The sequence below is a fragment of the Pelodiscus sinensis genome, chromosome 2 (genome assembly GCF_049634645.1).
Source record: "Pelodiscus sinensis isolate JC-2024 chromosome 2, ASM4963464v1, whole genome shotgun sequence".
Classification (NCBI taxonomy): domain Eukaryota; kingdom Metazoa; phylum Chordata; order Testudines; family Trionychidae; genus Pelodiscus; species Pelodiscus sinensis.
In genome coordinates this window covers 178,555,962-178,579,554 of record NC_134712.1, presented here as the reverse complement: position 1 = coordinate 178,579,554, position 23,593 = coordinate 178,555,962, and the positions used below count along the sequence as shown (strand labels likewise).

General features: G+C 39.1%; 1 protein-coding gene across 1 annotated transcript in view; it reads right to left on the bottom strand.

The window, feature by feature from the left end:
* Positions 1-1,303: 1,303 nt before the first annotated feature.
* LARS2 (leucyl-tRNA synthetase 2, mitochondrial) overlaps positions 1,304-23,593 on the bottom strand; it is a 116,456-nt gene continuing 94,166 nt past the window's right edge. Inside the window, exons 17-21 of the mRNA XM_075921874.1 lie at positions 19,434-19,603; positions 18,902-18,979; positions 16,117-16,228; positions 4,163-4,290; positions 1,304-2,607 (exon numbers count right to left, since the gene is read on the bottom strand). Coding sequence (XP_075777989.1) covers positions 2,428-2,607; positions 4,163-4,290; positions 16,117-16,228; positions 18,902-18,979; positions 19,434-19,603 — 668 coding nt within the window. The 3' untranslated portion in view covers positions 1,304-2,427. The remainder of the gene's footprint in view (positions 2,608-4,162; positions 4,291-16,116; positions 16,229-18,901; positions 18,980-19,433; positions 19,604-23,593) is intronic.

Below are 23,593 nucleotides of genomic sequence, written 5' to 3'. Positions count from 1 at the left end.
TACCACCTTTCAAATACATGCTCAATAAGGAATTAAGCTATGTTAAGCTTTTCACATCTTCATCTCTTCCCTACTTATTTTTTCAGAACTTTATCCTACCATCTTTCTAGATCCCACTAGGAACCAAGGTGTGACTCACTATAAACGTGCAGCAGTGACTTCTAACATACTCTTTCATAACTGGCAATACTGATTTTTTTTAAAGATAAGGAACACATTTTCCCTCTATTATACGTGTATGCATTACAATGTGAAATATACAGTTTACTACTTTATCCTGAAAGCACTCCTGTGCTAACAGCAATATTTACTGTGCTCTGCTGCTCAAGCTGGCAGTAACTGCAGCTTTCATTAAAAGGCACAGATCTGTTGAGCTTACTGCATCTTTCTTCCTCCTAGTAAATGAGGACAGTTTCTAATACCTCCTACCTCCATGAAAACCTTGTCAAAATTGTTGCCTAAGGGACTTTGTAAATATTTGCAAGCAAAACTGTGCTAGGAGTTCTAAATGATAGTTTTAAAAACTTCTTTATTAGTCCTTATAGAGGCAACTGAACAGAGTTTTAAGAATTTATAGCAATGTGTATATTAGACTGGAATTAATTTTCAACTGAACCCTATGTTTGAATACCTGGCTAGATACATTTCTTTATGGCCAGGTTTTTTAAAGAATTACATAAATTGTAAATATGCCAGCTGTGCCATATTTAATTGGTGTTTCTGTGTTGCAGAGGACTGTTGGTCACTCTGGTCCAACAGCCAGACCAAGTGGCTGGGAACCAGGAGAGTTAATTTCTGGAATTGAAAACTCAGCCCCACATTCTGTTTGCTAAGGCTGGTCTGTCTTTTAAGGCTGGAAGCAGTGGGGCTCTAACTGAATCTATCTCTGGCTTCTAGCTGCTTGGGTGACTGACTAGGCAATGAACTTGTTTATGACTACGGAGCAGCATGACTTTTCTGGTTTCTTTTCAGTTTAGGAGACAGACTGGTTGAAATGGCTCCCGGGTTGACAGACCTTTTTATTTGGCTAGCTGATTTATTTTTTTGGCTGGTTTTCTAGCTGCAAAGATGCCTCCTGTGTGGCTGTTTTATATGGCTACTTGATTCACTGCCTGTAAAGAACAAAGGTCATCGTACAGTAAAGCCTATAATTTTCTTTTTTAAGAAAACCCTTCCAAAGGACTGCAAATTCCTCCTCTTCCTTCATTAACATTTCCTTGTGCATATAACAAGTGATGTACTATATAAAAAAATGGCTCAACCAGTTCATGAGAATCACTCTGTGTTTTATGAAACAATCTCATTGACTTTAGGAACATAACTTTATTTGCACATAATGAAAACCACAGAAAAACAAGAGTTGCCAATTGGGTTCTAATATGAGAGCTCATGATGAACCAAAAAAGAATGCTATGTTTGCCTTCACCTGCTCTACATTATTGTATCTAAGTCATCCTTTTTTACAGTGCCTCTGTAGCGCTCTGAGACATGCTATGTGTAAAAAACAAATTCTATTCTAGTCTGTTCAGAAGAATCTTTCCATAGTTTGTGAAAGTTGAAAAAGACAAATGTGACCTGATGGAAACAATACAGCATAAAGGACACTATTAAACCAGAATATACAAAAAGTATTTTGTTATAGTCTTAATTTGGCTGTCAAACATGCCCAAAGTGCACTAGCAAGGCTGTGTAAGGGAGCATCCATCCTAGTGGCTACATTACCCTAGCCACAATATAGTGCTAATTGATTCCTAAGAACACTACATGGCTCCAAAAATATGAATCAGGAAAAATGGTATTTCATATTAGTAAACCCAAATGTGATCCCTATCTAGGAAGCAGAGGCAACAGCTCATGATTCAATTATGGCTTATTGAACAAGTTGGGTAGCAAGTACTCACTACAGTAGTTTGGCTCTTCAATCACATTTACTTATATGGACAGAAGCCAAATCAATTTCCTAGTAAGATGCAGTTTAGAGATTGGCCCAGATACCCATGAACTGTAAGACACTTGAATACTGATGACATTGTAGGTTGTGCCCATTTCTAATGCCCTCTTAACTGCAGGTTCAGATATTTCTCCCAAATCACCCTTCTTTTGTTCTTTTGCCTCCTTTTCCTTATACTGCTGCTTCCTGTAGCATCCTGGCTTAGCCTGACAATATGGTGAAATAGCTTCCATCACCGATCAAACAGGAAACCCCAATACCTTGGTTTTTTTCTATGTTTAAATGAAGACTGACTTGACAAGAACAGCAGCAGTACAGTTTTGTCCAGTAAAGATTTTTCTGGTTTCTCCATTGTGAAATAGATTTCATAGAATCATAGATTTATATAAACATGATTGGTATTTTCAATGAGCTTCATGTTGGTGCATTCCATCAGCCACTCCTGGGCTAGCAGCTTTAGACAACACATTTTCCCATTATTCTTGCAGTAGGAAGTTGATGAGGGTAGTTCTTGGAGACAGAAAAGTCTTTTTGATAGCACGTCCTTGGAGGTGTTTGATTCCCAGCTCACTCTGAAGAACAAGTTCATGGACTTCCTCAGCATTCTGGGCTACTCGGCGAGGCATACTAACTTTGCCAAAAGCTTTGTTATTGATCTGGAAAACAGAGACATGATATCAAGAATGGACCAGTTTAGTAACTTCAGTCCTAAGGACTTCATAGCTACACTTCAATCTACTCTGTTATACTTGTAGGAAAGAATGGTACCAAACCTTTATCTCTTTCTTTGAGGCAGAGATTCTTGGCTAGAAAGAAAAAAAATAACCCCCAAAGGAGAGTGACTGATTCACAATATAGGCTTATAGTAACTTGAAAGAATGGCAATATGAAGTTCTCCTTACTGAAGGTTTCTAATATCAGCAGAATATACAACAGTGGTATATTAAATGTTTGAGAACTGCACAAGCTGAACAAGGAGATAGCAGACCTAACTGTGGCAGATGGACATTTTAGATGATCTGCTTCAGAGTTTTGCTTTGTCGTTGAATGATAAACTATAGATATTAAACCACAACATAATTTTACAATAAAAATTGGGACAGAAGAGATACCTCCAAAAGAGATTAAACTTAAACTAATTTTATAAAAATAGACATCCGTTTATTAACAAGATGATTATCCACAAAGCTAGGAGCAACTGCTAGGAACTCATCCCCCATAAAGGTAATGCTTTCCTTTGTTTGCCTGCTTTACAAAACAACTTCCATCCTGGCTCTCTTTCAGCATGGCAAAATCATACAGTACTGCAAAATAACATCTACCTAGAGATTTATTTAAAATTATAGAATAGGCCCCTTCGGATACCTTTCCTCATTTCATCATTGCAGATCATTTCAGCCAATAAAACAGATAAAGGGAGGAGAGTGGACATCCCTCCTGACCTCCTCCTCGCAATTTAAAACTAAAAGATTCAGAACCATAAAAGCTGTCAGATGTGTATGTTACTTCTGAAGATAATAAATGAAATCAACCTCAATCCTAAATTATATCTAGTGAGGTTTTTAGATATTTGTATTCAGTTTAACCATAGGCAGTGTGGTCAGTTTTGCCTGTAATTACATACTTTTTGTATAGATACAACATCAATGGACTAATAGATTAAAAATATGTAGGGGTCCCATAGCTAGTACTATGTTCATAGTTTCTGATTCAGATGCACTCAGCTTTGCTCTTGCATAAGCCAAATCTCTTAGGGTGCATCTACACTGCACCGTTTTTTCGCGATAACTAGCGTTATTTCAAAATAACAATGCGAGCATCTACACAGCCATTCTGTTATTCAAAATAATCTTGAAATAATGGATGGCTTATTCCAAAATATGTAAGCCTCATTTTATGAGGAACAATGCCAATTTCAATTTAAAAATAAGATGTGTGTAGACACTTTACTGTTGCTATTTCAAAATAAGTGTGCAGTGTAGACGTACCACAGTCATACAGTTAACTTCATATTTTTTATTCTTGGTTTATCTCCTATCACCACTTCTCTTTTTCATCTCAGCAGAATTCTGAATTATCCAGCTTTCGTTCTTTCTTGAGTCAATCAGCAACATAAGACGTCAACTATGGTGCTCAAGAACAAAAACAACAGCACGTAAGCTAGTAATGTATTTACTGACCACTAATGAAACTCAGCTTGTAAACTCTTACCAGAACAGACATCTCTATGATATCTGGTTGTTGAAGGTATTCTGGGTCCACTTCAGGCCAAGACTGATGCAGCACATCGTCATCCCATTTATAATGCATACAAAGTTTATTCTGCACATGTGCCAAACCTACAACATAAAATTGATCAACTGCTGATCATACTTTAACCAAAACAATAAATCTTTTGAGTTTCATAAAGATGAATATGTCAAAAGATTATTTAATTTAAACCTTGTTGAAAGCTAATTCACTGGGAGGAAATAATATGGTTTAGTTTTGCATATTACAATCAGAAAGATATACCGTATTCAGAACTTTGAAAGGGACTGTTTTATATAATATTTAGGGATTCAAATGTGAATGTTTTTCAGATTATGGTTAGATTTCCAAAACCTTTGCTACTTTGCCATAAGGCACAGATATAGAAGGCCAGCTCTTACTCTGTTTTAATTCAAATTGATGCTACATTGTTACACACAACAGACTTTAATCTTACAGCCAGTCAATTTTCTACACTCTTCAAGACTGCACCTTCTTCTTACATAATCACAGTTTAATCTCAATCTCACATAATGTATTCAATATGATACTTTTCACATTTAAATCACTAACCCTCATTTCCCTATTTCTATAAGATGTCGTATTCGACTATTTGCAAGGCTGTGTAACAGATGTCTGCAAAGTGTTCTGACACTCTCAAATAAAAGGCTCTATAGAATTTAAGTATAAACATTATTGCACTCTTTCACACTGCCTGAAATGTGTTACATTTTCATTTTGTCTATTGCTACAGGTTAACTTTCTATAAATACTACTTATCAGACAGACTTTATTCTTAAATATGGAAATAAAAATACTTAATTTACTCCTGTTGTGTGATGAAATGAACTTGAACATCTACAAAAATATCTGAAAATGAAACTGATGCTGCCAATTGTCACTGTAATTATTTGTTTCTTATAAAATCAAGTAATTTTCCACTTACAAATACATTATGTATTTCAATGAGAACACAATTCTAAATATTTTTTTAAACTAAAATTCAAATCAGAATTGCAAATCCACAGCAACTGACCAGACGTGTAGTTGAAAATGTGCATATCTTGTCAACATACAGTTACAAACTCAAGAGGGAAAAAAAGTCAAACACATATATGCGTTTTCAGTGACTCAAACAATAGAATAAGGAAAAACAATGGTCTAAGAAGTATAGCCCTAAGAGATTTGCTCAGAATCAGCTTATGAAGCAATTTTAAAAAAAGGAAGAAAAAAAAGCATTTCATAGAGACAAAAAGAGAATCCATGGTATTCCAGGAATAACAAATATATTTATCATAATAGTTAGAGGTCAGGCAAACGTACCAAATAAAAGCAAATGAAAGGAGAGGTACAGTTTAACTCTCTTAAAATTAAAGTCAGAAGAAGTTGCAGTCAAGCCATTTCTCTAAGTGACATGGATACGCTAGCTATTTCCTTAATGACTCAGAAAGGGGGTGGATTGGTGGGAGTTATTTCTGATCACAAGCTATGCAAGCATTTCCTAAGTGTGACAATAGAGGCTCCAATCTTGTTAAGTAAATATCTGACAAAATGCTTTATTGGGGGTATGGCTTTTTCTGTGACAGGAGTACTGAAACCAAGAAAGCAAAACTGAAGAAATCAAAGAGCAGAAATCTTCAAAGTGAAGATTCATTTTCCCATTGACTTAAAAAAAAAAAAAAAAGCTGCTACAGATTCATCTCCTTTTGGCTTTTGCATGCAGAGATGAGCTCACTTCTTTCCAAATGATCACATGCCGTGAGGAAAAGCATGCACACAGGCCACTCCTTATTTTCCTGTTTAAATGGATTCTTCACACTATTGCAAAAGTATCTTCTAAAGGTGAGAGACAACACCAAAGGGGCAGAAACTGGGTCACTCATCATCTCATAAAAAAGCAAAAAGAAAATATTCTTCAGTCAATCCAGAATATTAATGAAGTGAAAAGTGTCACTCTTTTTTAATTATCAGAGGGGTAGCCGTGTTAGTCTTTTTTAATGATTCTTTTGCTACAAGACGTGTCACCAGTTACAAAGATTAAGCCCACCTATATTTAAAAAAATTTGAAAAAAATATCAACAGGGCTGGTTTCAGAAAATGCATTAGACAGGAAACCAAAATGAAGGTTTCACATGCCTGCCTAGTTGGTTTCCTGTCTTAATTCACATTCTGTAATCTCCAGAACACAGGCAATGCTATCACCATTTATTACATAATTTCAGAACAAATCAACAGCCTCCTTTTGAAATAACGCATTCTGCTGTACTATATGAAAATGATTTGACCCTATTACCAGAATTATCTTTTGAAACTATTACTTTGGTCTTGCTTATGGGCCTATGATTCAAGTTAAAATGCAACACTGTAAAAGGTGGAAACAAACACTGGTGAGTATGAAAGAGTGGATTATGGTGAAGGGAAGACATGATTTACAGCAGCAAAATCAGGCAAATGCTTTGATTAGTAGTGTGAAAGTCATGTGAATATCACAAGAATAATACTTCCCATAAAATATTGTTTTTTTGGTAGAGAAATTACATATTATTGGTTACATAAAATGTATTTGAGGAGGGAAAGGGGAAGCATGGCAGTTCACAAATCACATTTGCATAGTTGTTGCAATCTTACAGGGCCACATGAAAACAATGGATGCAATTAAACCAAAAAAAAACTGTAACCATACTTTTCCAGCAGCACTAAAGCTGCACTGGTGCTGGCAAATGAGTACAAATGTTTCTAGTATACATAAGGTCAAAGAGGCATGTAGCGTGGGATGAGGGAGGGAGAGGAGTCAAAAGAAGTATGCAGAGACAGAGAAGCAAATGGTAGAGCTATGGAGAGATGGAAGAGGAATGATTGAATGTAACATGGGTGGTGAGAAAAAGCCAGTGGAGGGGTGTGGCCAGAGTTTAAGGCAAGGGGGTTTTAGGCAGAAATGGAAATATTAGAAGGATCAGCGCAGGGTGATCATAAACAAATGTGATGCAAGTATTTGTTATTCAAGAGTTATATTAGCAATCTCTGGGTTTGGCAGAGACAAAATAATGGGAGCCTGAATTGAGTACAATATCATTACACGGACAAATGAAGTGTTCTCAAGAAGCTCTGTACAGCCATTAACAATATTTAGCAGATTTTCATGTTTTATCAGTATGCTATTCATCTCTACAATTAATTCCAGTGTACTGTGATCACATGATTTTCCCATTACATAAAATCAAACCAGGGGAATATCAGGATACACATTTGGCATAGCTGTAGACCACACGGGATATGCAACAGCTGAGATATTAAGTGACTATCATAGTTTCCAAACAGCTAGGAAGAAAACTGTGCAATATAAGTTGAACCTCTCTAAACTGGGACAACATCCATGGTCCGGCAGGACCACAAATGCTCCAGGACCAGGTTCCTGGTGGAGGGCTGGGACCCTTGCAGGACAGCGAGTTGCCACTAGGGCTGGGAGAGTGGGGGCAGAGAGTGGGGGCAGAAATGACCTTCTCTGGTCTGGCAAAAATCCTTCATCTGGACCGGTTAGGTCCCCAGGGTGCTGGACCAAAGAGGTCCAACCCGTAGTACTACACAAGTGGATATCCAAAGCTAACCTTAGCTGAATATAGTCCCATGGGGGGACTCCCATGTATGTCGCACAGCAGGAATCCATGAACACCCAACAGAGGTGTAGGCCTCTAGAGCCAGAGTTTTGGAATGCTCTCCCATTTAGCTTATTCCAAGTCTATCTTTCTGACCATGGCTGACCATAGCTTTTCTTTCTCAAGTTCATGCAGATTTATTATTTTTGGCTTGACAAGAAACTGGTGGTATGGGATTGTATACTGGATCAGGATTATTTTGATATTGGGCCATGTTGCATAGTGGAGTTTCTGCTTTTAGATTTTTGAGAGGACATAGATAATGTACTCAAAGGCCTTCAGGTTTTGTGAGCCATGAAAAAACAAGTGTATTGCTAAATTAAAAACATTTCACACTGCACCTACACTAGCTTTGCACAATTACTATTATTGACCTGGCTTGTGAGGTACATTGTCCTAGGCCATCCTGAGTCATTCTTTCCTGCACAGGATAAATGACTCAGAAACCCTCTTCTCTAGCTCTACAACTCCTCACCACTCTCTCTCTCTGAGTATTGTGCCTGGTACTTCTCGGAGACTCTTCAAGGGCATGTACAGAGCATCACAATCTGTCAAGAAAGCTCTACAAAGAGCAGAGTTCAGATGAGGAAGACCAAAAATATCAAAATTGTTAAGTATGTGGTTTGTGCAAGTACAAAGCAAAATTACCTTTTCTTTAAGTAATTTTAGTGTAATTTTTACTTAGCCCTTATTCTTCAGATAAAACTCTGACAGCAGCCAGTGGTGGTTTTCCCTAAACAAGGACTGAGTTAAAACTGAATCAGGATTTCAAGAATGAGACTATTGTAATGACTGTTAATTTGTTGCCAAGACAATTATGACATCATAAATACCAGTACTCATTATCAATGTCAATAAATCATAAAAAATGGATGAAGTGACCATGCTTGTTTAACCAGTATCTTTCACATGGTGCTTTCATCTTTTCAGGTCTAGCACAAATGAAACTTCTCAAAACAAGCAACTACACAACCATTGCCTGCATGATTAAATACTGGGCAAACACAACTACACAAAAAGAATCTCAAATTTAGCAGTGGTGCATGTATATTCCTCAGATACAAGGTTTCAGGAAGGAAATAGATTTCCTCATCCTGTTAGTGTTCACAGACTGCCAAAATGTATGTCAGCCTGATGAACTCTTCCCACATTGAGGGGCTATATTAATTTTTTTTTTTGCATGGCACAGCATGTACTGTGTAACAGAGTTAAGATGACACATCAGAGACACTAGTAATAGTCCCTGCCCTAAGCTGGAGAAAGGGCTACTTCCCAAAAAAGTAAGATACAAAAATATCAAAGCACCGTAACTACTCAGTTGTTATTCTGCCACTGATGAAAGTTAATAAATTTATCAGACTGCATTCAAACAGTCTTTCCCTTTATTCAAACTGGAAAAATGTATGTTTCTTTGCTTAGCTAAAGTTCTGCTTGAAATATATAAACAAAATGGTCACATTTTCATATGGCACCAAACAAATAAAGTAACTTTCAATCACCAATGTGCAGAAATTATTGAGTTTTCATTCTAGTTTACAAAAATGTTCCTTTCTTGTGCATTATAATCTATTTTAAAAGGGTTATATTACAAGGGTAAGTCAAAAAGTATCCGCAAAGTGTTCATTTTTGTTTTTGCAATTGGCCCAACTGCTGAATTAGTGTGCAACCATAAGCACGGAACCTCCCTATATTGTAGTGACATATTTGGCCTTGACTGTTCAGATGTCTTTCACCACTAGTGGGGTCAACATGGCCGCTCTGCTTACCACATGCACCAAAGAAGAGCAGTGTGCAGTGATTTGATTTTTGTGGGCTGAAGGTATAAGAGGTGCGGAAATTCATCGAAGACTATCAGCACAGTACGGTGACAGTGTTTTGCCGCAGCAAAGCGTGTACAAATGGATTGACATGTTCAAAAATGGCCGAACAAGTATCACTGACGAAGAACGATCAGGGCGCCCATCCACATCGACTACTGAAAGGAACATTGAACAAGTCTGCGCGCTGATGCTCGAAAACAGGCGCGTGACTGTCGAAGTGGCAAACCAACTGCAAATTAGTCACTGGTCTGCCTGTGAAATCCACCACAAACTTCGCTTCAGTAAAGTTTTGCAAGGTGGGATCCCAAACAACTTAAGGAACAGCACATACGTAACTGTTTAGACATCTGTAACCACCTTTTGAACTGGTATCATGAGGAAGGTGAAGCTTTTTTGAGTCGCATTGTCACTGGTGATGACACGTGGATCCACCACTATGAGCCAGAGAGCAAACATCAGAGAGACCCCTCAAAGATGCTTTAAGAGGCCGTTGTTTTGCCAGCAATCATGATTTGAAGGAGGCGGTGCATACATGACTTGCCGCCCTGGCTGAAAACATTTTTTTCTGAAGGCATACAAAAGCTTGTGCGACGCTGTGTTGAAAAGCAGGGGAACTATGTTGAAAAATGATACACTTAAGAGTTCTGTATTGCTGTTGTGTTAATTTTAATAAATATATTGCGGATACTTTTTGACTTACCCTCATACAAGGCTAAATATTACACCAGAGGGATCCTGTGACATCAAACCAAGAGTCCTGATTGTGAGTGGTTTGTTATTGGATCATAAGAAATCACCTCTGTTGTGATGTCTACAAAACACTTGACAATAGCTAGGATGTTGGTGTGCTGTGACCAATCTCATCACACTAACTACACCTGTTTCCATGTTAGCTTGTGTTCTCTCTGTCTGTTGTTTTTTCTTACCGTCTTTTGTCATGTATGTAGATTGTAAGTTCTCTTGGGGAGGGTCTGTCTTTTTGTGATGTGTGTATATAGTGTTGAGCACAAGGGGGGCCCCGATTGAAGAGTCTTGGTACAACTGAAATTAAATAATGACGATAGTTTAAAGCACAATTTTTCTGTTGCGATTTCTTCTTACACACTTCATTCTTGCTTCAAAGGATTAGATTTTTATTGGCAAATGTTGGAACACCTCAATTTCAATGTATACCCAGACAAAAAATAATTTGCCTCAATATCCACAGAAATGCACAGATAGGCAAAGAAAGGAAAATGATACTAGAGAAATTATTGGAAGATTATTGATTTAAGGATATTTACTTTGTATATTTTGATGTTTGATACTAACAATAAAGTTATATATTTATAAGGCTTTAATATTTTAAATCTCAATGTTTAAATAAATGATGTCTGACCCATAACTTCCTGTAACTGTGAAAACTTAAAAATAATCAATATCTGTTGAAATTATATATAAAAAGCATTCTGCCATGCTTACCACAGTGAGTTATGAGAAGCAGTCGAAAAGATTAATAAGATTATACCATTAGAATGTAACAGTCTGGAAAGTGGCTTATGTACACAGTAAAATACTACGCAAAACACTCAAATTGTGCTCTTTTTTAAAGGTTGTAATGCATTAAATGTAAGGTATATTTAATTACCCGGTAAATATTCCCTAGCTACAAAATATTATTAATATAGCAAAATCCTTTCTTCTCAAAGGTAGTTCAAGTAAAGGAGGAGTGTAACATGATGCATGGTAAACAGAAGAATCAGTTTTCCTGTTCAACGTTGTTCTTAACCAACAGGAAAAATATCTATTTAATTATTAAGACTAGCCCGACTATCTTTAGAAAGAACATTCTTCTTAAATTCATTTCTGAAACAGAAGTAAGTTTAAGGGATAGAAGCAGATATTTTTAGGGCCAAAATTAAGAGTTTGATAACAAATACAGTAGACTTCCAATAATCTGGAACCTTTGGGACCTAGGTGGTGCTGGATTATTGGATATGACGGATTATCAGGAGATACTATAAAATGGTTTATATATATATATATATATATATATATATATATATATATATATATATATACACACACACCATATATAAAGTGTTTTAACTCTTTTTATTGTACATACTGTATACAATATACTGTAATGTTTTAGGGTTTTTTTACCCTTTTTTACCCTTTTCACTCAGTTCAGCTGCTGCTGCCTTCTCACTCATTTGTTGCCTAAGCTCACTCACTGGGCTCTTGCCATTTTGATGCTGGACTATCAGTAGTGCCGTACAATTGGATGCTGGACTACTGGAGTTTTACTGTATATAGCTTTATTATTATTTGTTGTATTATAGTGCCTCCAGCTAAAATGGGACTCAACTATGCTAGGTACTATATAAACACAAAGTAGGAGACAGAGATCATGTCTTGAAGGGAATACAAGCAACACACAGGAGACAGAAAGAGTGGAGAAACAAAACACTGCCATTCCTATTTTATAGATAAAGCCAAAGCACAGACAGAATTATCCCTATTTTACAGATGAAGAGTTGAAGCACACAATGGACGATTTAAAATGGAGGATTTAAAAATCTTAATATTTTTTCATTTTTCTAAAAAATTAGTGAAAACAATGTTTAGGTGTCAAGTTCAAAATCTTATTAAACACTTCTTGTCCAGTAGGTATGATTACAACTGTAAAAGATAAATATCAGGTAAAAGATACAGTCAACATGAATTAGTTATAACTTTACAAATTATGCTCATATACAAGTGACACAGTGTGACTGTCTTTAAAATCTTAAAACTATAGTTCTTGAAATAATCCAAGAATTTAACTCCCCTACCTCCCTATACAATAAGATAAGAATAAATATGCCTAAATTGCCGATCACCAAGGTTCAGAAGGCCAGGAATGCAGACTTGTATGTTTGAGAACATTAACCCTCTTCCCTGTTGTTGAATAACTTGGCTCTACTCTAGATGGATACTTTTCACAGATGTCTTGGATTGAGCAATAACAAATGTTGGATCCTCTCCAAGGAACACAATTTATATCTACTATATATTTTAGAGCAGTGGTTTTCAAAGTCTGGGTCGTGACCCAGTAGTGGATCCTGGAAAGTCAGGCACTGGGTCAGCTTGCTGTAGTGTGACTGTGCTGCACCCTGAAGTGGCCAGCAACAGGTACAGCTCCTAGGTGGGGGCTTCGGGTATCCAAGTGCTGTGCCTGCCTAGAGCACCACTCCCCACTCCTGTTGGCTGCTTCCTGGCCGACAAGAGCTGGACGAAGGGAGGTAATGGATGCTAGTGAGAACAGTGTGCAGAACTGCTTACATATCTCTGCCTAGGAGCTAGACCTGCTTCTGGGGAACAGCATGGACAAGCAGGAAACCTGCCTTAGCACCCCTGGAGCACTGCTGACCTGGAGCCACTGGAAGTAAGCCTGCGCTCCAATCCCCTGCCCTGAGCCTTCTCCCTCATTCCTGGCCCCACCTCATAGCTTGAATTCTAGTCAGAAGATATAATTATGTTGGGTTGTGGCCATGAACAATTTTCTTCAACTGGGTCACGAGAAAAAAAGTTTGAAAACCACTATTTTAGAAAGTTTGTCTATTTGTGTCTGTCTGTCTGTTTATTTTTTCCAAGAAATCCTTTGACCTAAACAGTTAGAGCTAGGACCATCAAATTCAATATACAGTTTCCTCTCATCATAACTTAAAGCAAAGTAAGGGTTTGCTTGGGCCAGGAAGATGGAATGTGGCTGGAATGGGATTGCTTCTTATAAAACCATACAGAAAAGAGACAGAATCATCAGGCGGCAGGTGAAAAGAGCTAGCTGGGGGCAGGCCCCCCCTCTTTTCCATCTGGGACTATCCCAGCACCAAGCCTTCCACCCACCAGGTGCCTTTTAGGGAGGGCAGGAGAAGGGGCTGAAGCTCACTTCCCTCCGGGTATGTCTACACTACCCCGCTAGTTCGAACTAGCGGGGTAATGTAGGCATATTGCACTTGCAAATGAAGCCCGGGATTTGAATTTCCCGGGCTTCATTTGCATAAGCTGGGCGCTGCCATTTTTAAATCCTGGCTAGTTCGAACCCCATGCCGCGCGGCTACACGTGGCACGGAGTAGCTAGTTCGGATTAGGCTAGTTTGGATTAGACATACCCTCCCTGATTTGTACATTCCTGGCTGTTCCCCTTCATCAGAGAGTGAGAGGAAAGTGCGCAGCATTCCTCACTCTGCCTGGGAAGTGCAGGGGGAAGACAAACGTGGACCTGCCCCAGCTAATGAACATGCACTAGGGATGCAAAGGTCTAGTCAACTATCCGATAAGCAAATCCCTCTATGAGAAAGAGGCAGCAAAGGGTGGGGGATATGTAGGAGTAATACAAAGGTGCAGCGCCACATGGAGCCCAGAGCCAGACCCGGATTACATGCAGCACTGCCACTTTAAAATGCCACGTGCAGCCTGGGGCCAGCTGATGTGTCCCCAAGCTGCACACAGCATTTCAAAGCGGCAGCACCGCATGAAGCCCGAGGTCAGCGGGGGAGTCCCCAGCTGATCCTGGAGCTGCAGCAGTCATTTAGAGGCTCTTCTCACCTGGCCTTAAGCTGCTGTGGTGAGAGGGGGCTGGGGTAGTCCTCTTTCCCCGGGGCAGCCTGCATATTGAACCCTACCCCAGAGTAACAATTTAAATGAAGCATGTGTTTTTAATTTATTTTCCAAAAAAAAAAAAAAACCCCAAAGTTAATTGAGTTAAGGACCCAAGCAATGCTGGGTAAATCTTCTAGTCTCATATGTAAGCCAGATCCTGAAAAATGCTGAACATCTACAACTCCCAATGACTTTAAATGAGAACTAAAGGCATTTCATATTTTGCAGGGTCAGGTCCTATGTTTGACCAGAGAGAGATACAAGACAAGACATGTTGGTAGTCTTCATTATTTTACCAAACATATTTAATAATTCTTTCTTCAATAATAATATTTGTATTTCAATACTGCCCAGAGGCCATAGTTAGGGTTCCTGGCTCCATTATGCAGATATAATATAACCCCTAAACAACTGGAAGATCAAATTGTGAAAATTATAGTAAAGCCTTTGTAAACCAATAGAAAAAGGAATTTTATAGATTTATAAAGGCAATACAATACTTCCACATAACAAATGTTCCAATATCTATTGCCTGTAAACCATCAACTAAAATTCATTTTTTTCTTAAATAATCTTTTCTCTGGCAGTATTCAATGCCACATGTGATTGAAAAATAATCAGTTTACAGTAGTACCTCCAAGTTATGAACACCAGAGTTATGAACTGAACAGTCAACCATTCACCTCATTACGAACCAGAAGATAGCCAACAGACAGCAACACAGAATCTCTCCCCCACAAAAAAGCAAATGCAGCACAGTACTGTGTTGAATGTAATCTATTACAAAATTAAAATTAAAATTAATTTTTTTTTTGACAAGGCAAGGAAACTGTTTTTGTGCTTGTTAGCTCTGAGTCAATCAGCTACAGCATGAAGATGTAGGATGATTATCTTCTTCAGACAAAACTTTGCTCTTGAATGTTCTATAAAATGCTACGCTAAGGTCACAGAGTCCATCATAGCCAATTTTAACAGGGAATGCATTCCCATTTTCTCATCTATCTCTTGGCACTTTTATCAACATATCATTAATATGATTGCCAACCTCTGAATTCTGGTATGTACATCCCTCACACTACTGATGGTTACCCTTCCAGGCCAACTTAGGGGTTAGATATTAAGGTTCACAGTTGATGTAAGTCGTAGGCAAGGTTTTATCTCCCTAGAGAAGTTAACTCACAACAACATGTTCCTAGCTGCTAGGGAATGTTACAACAATAGTACTGTGAATCCACAATCTTTCATGTTGCTTGGCACATAGCCCTGTAGTCCTCTTAGCTCAAACTCAATACCTGGAACAGGGGCCATTTCTCTGGACAAATCCTTCTTTTAGAAGGACTGTTTCCCTCCTTAGGCCCAGCTGTCAGTCTTTCCCTCCATGAATGCCTGCACAAGCCCTAGTGGTTTGGAAGGTTCTTCTCCCTTCTCACTTAAAGAAATGTAACCTTCTCCTTACCCATCACACCACTTCCACAGAAAAAGTACAATGTGACCATAGAAATAAATCATGCAAGCAGAAAAATGGAGAGTGATCAATTTGTAAGCCTCAGGTTAGTGTGGGAATTATATGGATGAGTGGGAATGAGAGGCCTGGGGACATTACTGAATCCAACTCCCTGGGATGGGAAAGTTGTGTGTAACTGTGAGGAGGACAGATCTTGGTCTGTAGGCTATTAAGTGTCTGTGAAGTGCATCATATGTAAGATGCTTCTTGCAAACTTACTACAGAGTTTTAATTATGCAACTTGCCTGGATATTATTTCCCCAACTATTTTTTTTTTTGGCAATCAGAGTAAAAAGTATTTTACGTAAGTACCTTTCCATAGCTCTGAGGCAATGTGCGGGGCCATAGGTGCAACCATAATACAAAGAGTAGCCAAAGCATCTTCAAATTCTGGACTGTGGAGAATTAGAGGCTGAGAGGCTTGCTATGGAAAAGGTGGAGAAAAAGAAATTGTAAGTATAAATATTCCTATAAAAAGGCAGCTTGTAGTGCAGAGAATGAAATAATAACATAAATCAATGTCTCAGTCTAGAAAAATTCCAATTTTACAATAAATGATAAGCTTAGCAAAAGATAGAGAATGAAAATGGAAACCATTCCAAACTTTTGATTACAAAACACACCATTGGAAAGAGCTGCACACACACAGAGGACTCTAACCTGGAGCTAAGGCACCAGCACACTAATGAAATGGCTACAAACTTGGATCCTGAAAAGGGATCAGTGTGATCAGACCGTGTGAGTATGGGGGGGGGGGTCTGCCCATATGGAAGCCTTTTAGGACTGGGGCCTTGAAGAGCATTCTGGGCACTGGAATGTGTGTTCCCACCTAGCTCCAGAAATGCAGTGTCCAACAAGTTCACAGTTGAGTTTTAAAAAACTGTCAGACTATTAGGCCCGTGTAGACATGTAATGATGGCATATGTTTTGTTGAGATAGGGCTCATCGGTATACAATCCTGGCCTCATTTAGATAAAGCTGATATAGAGCTAAAAAGTTGTAAAAAGATGTCAGAGTGAAAACCAGAAAAATCTTTTGTGGTTTAAATCTTTGTAGTTTTGGTAATGAATGTTTCTTTTACAAGTTCCCGTGAAAGGTGCCAGATTGACCAAATTCCCGTTTTTCTAGAAAAGGCAGAACATAAGCAGAAGCTGCACAAGCTTTCCCCTACTCTGCCCAGTCAGATTTCTTACACTCTGAGCTAGGGGAACTACCTCCAATGATGAGGACAGTTCAGATTCTATGCATGTTCATTTCTTCATCCTTGTCTGAGGTTTGAATACATTTTAGTACCTCTTTTTTCCCCTCTGATTTTAATTTTCACACATCTGCACACTTCCTGGTTTCAGCTAAGCCTGAAAGAGGAAGTATCAAAATGATACAAGGAAACTTGTGTTTGAAAGATACCCACCCTTATTTCTTGACCAGAGAATTCATAGTAGTATTAAAGTATTTGGATGTTCGTCTGAAATGATATGAATCTCGGATCTGGAGAAAAAATATCCCATGGACTATGTAGTTTCTAGGATTTTTGCTATTTCAATACAGCATTTGCATACGTCTTACGGAGACCTGTGTTAAGTGTTGTGGTTTAACCAGTAACTGGCTTAAAATCACAAGTTAATTCTAATAATAATTAACTGCAATCAAAGATGAAAAATATGAGTGTTTAATTCAAAATGGAATTAAGATCACTGCAAAATTAAACAGAATTATTTCCTCAACCAAGTAAAGGCAAGAGTTATTATATTTGACCTATCACTGCTTGTCTGATCTGCAATTAGATTAGCTAATTTTCTAATTAGTAAAATTAGAAGTGCCAAATTAAAGTTATTTTTTAAAGTAAGATAATTTCCAGGCTCTCTTAATACCAACTCTCTCTACTGTTGAAAGAGATCTCAGTGGAATGCAAGGAATTTGTGATTTTCCTCATCAGTAGTAACAATTTCTTTTTTTATTTATTGGAATTATTACTGTAACTCATTTCTTTAAAAAGATGAATTTTAATTTAAAACAAAACTGAATGATGAATTCAAAAGATACTTTGAAATTACTGGTCATAGATTAAAAAAAAACAACAACAACTCAGGTGGTTTAGATCATATCTATGTTGTGTATATGTATCTCTGAAAAGCTCCACATATGGAGTACAGGTTTCGGATGAGGGAATTTATCGAACCATGGAAGGTTCCCTGCCACCAACCCCATAGCCTGCCACCCCCTCCCTGCCACCAGCTCGTTTGGCCCCACTCCTCACCGGGTGACACGGTTGTCTCAGCCCTGCCACCATAAGTGCTGCTCCAGCTCCACTGCCAGCACGCCCGGCTGCCGCAGCAACAGCCCTGCTGCTGGCCAGCACGTAGCCCTGATCAGGCCACCAACCTGCCGTGACTCCAGCAGGGTTGACACGGCCCTGGCTCAGCTGTCACAGCCCCAGATGGGTTTCCCCTGCTGGGCTGCCCCGGCCCGGTCTTACTGTCAGCCAGACTGCCACGGCTCTGTCCCCACTGCCGGGCCGCCATGCAGCCCCACTCGAGCTGCCATGGCACAACCCCACTGCCAGGTCGGCACGCACAGGCTGCTCTGGCCCCAGCTGAGTTGCTGGACTGCCCCTGCCTCGCTACCACAGCCCCCTACCACTGTCAGGAAGCTGAGGCCCTGGCCCTGGTACCAGCTGAGAGCCTCACCTTTTGTGGGGTTCTCAGCTGCTGGTCCTCCTGCCCTAGGCTCTCCTGTTCAGCAACATGCATGGTCCTGCTGGACCACGGATGTTCCCGGACGAGAGAGTCCTGGTTTAGGGAGGTGCAATCTGTAGAAGACTTTAAAATTAAATAATCTTCTTAGTTAAAAATGTTTTAATGTTAGTCAGATTCCTTTTTAAGCTATTAATGGCAATATATAGTACACTTGCTACAAGTGTGCAGTGCATTTGAATTGATGTAATGCAAGTTTTTGGGGCCATAAAAGCAATAGTTTAATGATAGTATATATATAATGTTCAAAGGCCTAAGATGCTCCTATTTTGGATGTACAGCTGTATGCACAGAGATTGAAAAAAAATGTTTACTGCATAAGCTCTTTTAGATGTTATACTTACTGAGAGTATGTTAGTGAGGCCCATCAGTTGAGAGATTGCAGCATTAAACAAGTAATCTGTTGTGAAGTAACTTGTTACCTAGTTGTACAAAACATGTTCACTTTTATTAGTTACTTACAATTTCCATATACTGGGCTCTTAATTTATAAAACAAGAACATTAACCAATTGCAATGTCCGTACGTATTCCTCCCTCTCAAAGCAATATCACCCACAGATATATATGCAGACCATGTGCAATCAGTGGTGGTGATATTCTTGTGATAAATTCATTTGTGAAAAGCCTTGCTTATCCAGACCTCGAATCACGCCCCATTTGGTTTTAGGTAAAGGAAGTCGCTGGTAATTAGGGACTCCCCAGGTTTAAACAGAGAAAGTTTCACTATTAAAGCTATTTATCATGGAATAATCTAAAGACAAACTGTTTGACCTGATAACACAAGAAGCCAGGCACACTGTTGGTGCATGATACTGTATAACACCACCAGTAATCTATTCAGTCATTTTCAAAATAGTTAAAAGTTCCTTTTAACCTCAGAGACCACAAGGTTCTTCTGCTTCCAGATCTTTTTGGCTTCAGCCTTCTCCTTTTCATTCAATAGCTGGGGATTGGCCACAATGCTGGAAGTCCTGGCTTCTATAAATTTGGTAGTTAGAGACCAGAGGCGTGACTGCCATCTTCGTACTCCAGGGATAGCATCAGCTGAGTTTAATGACAGATTTAAAACAAGAGTGAGACTTGAGTTATAACAAATGACACCAACACATCAAAAAGCAACAGAAAGAAAATTGTACCACAGAGTTCCATACTATTACACAGTGAAGGGAAAATTACATGTTGCAAGAGAAATGTCAATGTAATTGAAATTACATTTAAAAATTGTTGGGTTGCTTTAATAAAGAAAAAGGAGGACTACTGGAAATGAAGAATATTTTCTAAATAGCATTTCAATATATGACCCTAAGTGTATACTACAATCTACCATCAGGCTAATGTAAGAATAACTTCAGCTGACATGTGGCTGCTATGGTAATGAAAGACAAAAGGCCAGACTGCTTGAGATCAGCTATTGGCACCAGTTTCGCTTGGGGAGAAGGGACTGCAAAATGTGGCTATACGCTGCCTTTGTGTCACCCCTAATCCTGGGGGCCACCAGTTAGGGCTCTTTTGTTTTGGCTTCTGAGGCTGCTCCTGGGGACAGTGTAAGTGCCAGGATGCTTAGGCCATACATCTATAGTTGAGAGCAATGAGAGGGAAGGAGGAAGGGAGTGATGAAGGATGAGTTGTGGCATAAGAGCTGCTGTACCCCAAGGAGATCCCCTGGTTACAATAGATTTAAGGCTGTTTTGCATCACTGGAAAAGAGTAAACACAACAAGGAGTCCTGTGGCACCTTAGCCCTGGTCTACACTAGGGAGTTATTTCAAAATATCACCCCTTATTTCGAAACAATAAACGGAGCATCCACACTACCACGCCTGTTATTTCAAAACAACAGGCTGGTTATTTCAAAATCTGTGCTCCTGCTTTCCTCAGGGAATAACACTATTTCAATTTTGTAATTTCGGGAGTAGTTATTTTGAATTTAGTTACTTCGAAACAATTTCCTAGTATAGACATGGCCTTAGAGACTAACAGATTTATTAGGACATAAGCTTTCATCTGATGAAGTGGGCTTTACCCACAAAGGCTTATGACCTAATGAATCTGTTAGTGTCTAAGGTGCCACAACTCTCCTCATTGTTTTTGCAGTCACAGACTAACATGGCTACCTCCTGGGAAAAGTGTAAAGCAGCTGTAATGATGCCAAGTATCTGACCAGTGTTACTACATTAATATTGTGCAGTCTCTTCCCAAAAATAAGCCGATGACATGTTTACTTGTGTGGCTCCTTCAGGAAGTGTGCATATTATTTTGTTGCTGTAAGGAGATGACAAGCTTTACAGAAGGCTTATTAAACTGTTTTCATTATCTTTCCTTTACATTTTCCTTTTGAAAATTTAACATCTCAACAAAAGGTCACTCTCAAAAATATTTTTATGTGCTTCTCTGCATTTGAGAAGAGTCTTGTCTGAATGGCAAAATGGATTTCTCCTAGCATTGTAAAAGATGCTTTCACTTATGAAAAATTTGTGTGTAATATAAACACCAAACTGTAATAATACTTTGCAAAATAACACCTTTTATCCAAGAATTGCACAGTACTTAAAAAAAAAGGGGGGGAGGGGGATAAAGTTCATTATTCCCGTATTCAAGAAGGGGAAACAGCAAAAATACTGTGTAAAACCGGATGACCCACTTAAAGCCTGATTTCAATAAGATTACTTGCAGAGTAAGGCACTACTAAACGTTCGCAAGGGCAGGAGAATCCATGAGAGGTGGGACTAGAACCTACTGACTCAGTCTTGTGCTTTCAGGAACTGATTGTGATAGGAAACTAACATAAAAAGGTTATAAAACCCACTCTCAAAAGTTTGTTATTGGAAAAGTGATAATTTGGTAAAGAGTGAATAAAAAAGGTAATGATAAATACCAGCTTTAAGAGTGCTTGGTATAGGTTGCACTATGAGACGCTGGTCAAAAAAGAACAAAGAGGTACAACAAACCATTTTAAAACATTTAAAAAAATGCATGTAGATGTTATATTGAAGTTCTATGTGACAAGAAAGTTGTTTAAAATGCATAAATTTCTAGTGTACAGCAAAAATTATAAAGCAAGATAGACAGAAATAAGAAATTAAAATTAAGATTGCATTGATGCTGCACCATACTTTTCATTTAGAAAAGGAAGAGCCCCACAAGCAAGTCATATTTAAGGGGTAAAATTAAACAGAAACTTGTACTTGATGTGTGTGCGCGTGCACGCGCACATCCCCCATTATTTACCCTAGCTTCAACAATTATCTAATTTAACACCATAACAATCTACATATCTTTATCATCATCTTTCAAATGGTATTCAGAGCTGATTTGGGTAGGCTTCATTGCATAAATGTCTAGAATAAGTTAGAGCAGCTTAAAGAAGCAAAAACTCCAAATGGATTCTCACATCATGAAAACAAGAGAGACGGTATTAAAAAGGAGGAAGTGAGCTAATCTTAAAATAACTGCTTTCTAAGTCATTGGTCAGATGAGAGATTTAGAAACTGGAGCTGTACATTCTCTCACCATTTATAAAGAAACTAAAAGACTTACCCAGCATTGCTCGGATCCTTCAAGGCAGGGGGCTGGCAGTGTGGGGATGCAGGAATCAGGGCAGGGGCTTAGGGATGTGGGGGGCTCAGGGGAGAAGGCCAGAGGTATGGGGGAGCAGGAGATAGGGATGGGTGTTGTGGAGAAGCTAGGTTACTGGTAGGAGGGGTGTATGCATGGGGACTCAGGGCATGGGTGGAGGTACAAGAGTCAGAGCAGGAGATTGGGAGGAGGGAGAGAGAGAAAGAGAGAGAGTGTGTACGTACGTGTACACGTGTGTGTGTGTGCGCGTGTGCACACACACCAAGGGTGGGAGTGGGCACCTGCTTTTTCTTGGGGGGGGGGTGGCCTGCGGCAGCCAGCAGTTACTCGCTGGGGCAGGCTGGTGCTGGCAGCTGCTCACCAGAGTGGTGGGTCCTGCCGGTCAGTGGCTGGTCACTGGGGCGCTTGCTGTCCCCCTGTGGTCAGGGTGGGTATAACTGTCCCTGCTTTCACACCTATGCCTATCCATTTGATATGAAAATTGCATTGGCACAACCAACCTCTGACCTTTCTTTAAGTTATGATAAGAGGAAGTTGTCTACCAAACATGGTGGTCCTAGCTCTGACTGTTTAAGAGGAGTTCTTGAACAAACAGATTCACAGATGGACACAGAGAAAGACACAGACACACACTTCTAAAATATATAGATAGATTATTACAAGATGTATTTTTCCACACTCCCTAATCTCAGTTTTTAAGAAGTTTGTAAGGGACAAAGGGAGAGAAATGCTTCCTAAATAAGTTTGTAGCCCAATTAACACTATTTTGCAAAAATAGTTTATTAAAGACACCTTTCTCAACTGACAAAGAGGACATGTTGCGTAGTTCTATGGCATCAGTATTTCATAAACTACAAAGATCATAGTACAAATAAGCTAAATCAGAAGGAAAAGAATGATAAAAGGTTACTCAGTTTCCCCCCCTCTCTGCTTCCATTTCCCACAAGGCACAGAATGTCTTCATAATAATGGAACATTTCTGCAGGCTTTTTTTCTGGCTAAGGCTAATATTCTAGTCTGAAGTAAAGAGGCCATATTGTTATAGATCGGTGTTTCTCATAGTGGGCCGTGGGCTCGCTTTGGGAAAGTCACTAGCAGGCCGGCATTGCTTTGTTTACCTTAGCCATGGAGCCTCATACCTCCCATTGGCTCTGGTTCACTGTTTCCAGCCACGCGGAGCTGTGGGAAGTGATGAGGCCCAGTCCGCCACTTCCCACAGCTCCCCTTGGCTGGAAAAAACGAACTGGAGCCAATGGGAGCTGTGAGGCTCTGTGACTAAGGTGAACAAAGTGGCATGAACCCGCTAGTGGCTTTCCCAAAGCAGGCCTGCTACCCACTTTGAGAAACACTGTTTTAGATCCTTGCTTTCAACAACTTTAGAAGACAGTATGTATGACAAAATAGCCAAGGTAATATCTTTTAATGGACCAACTTCTGTTAGTCAGAAAAAAAATTCAGC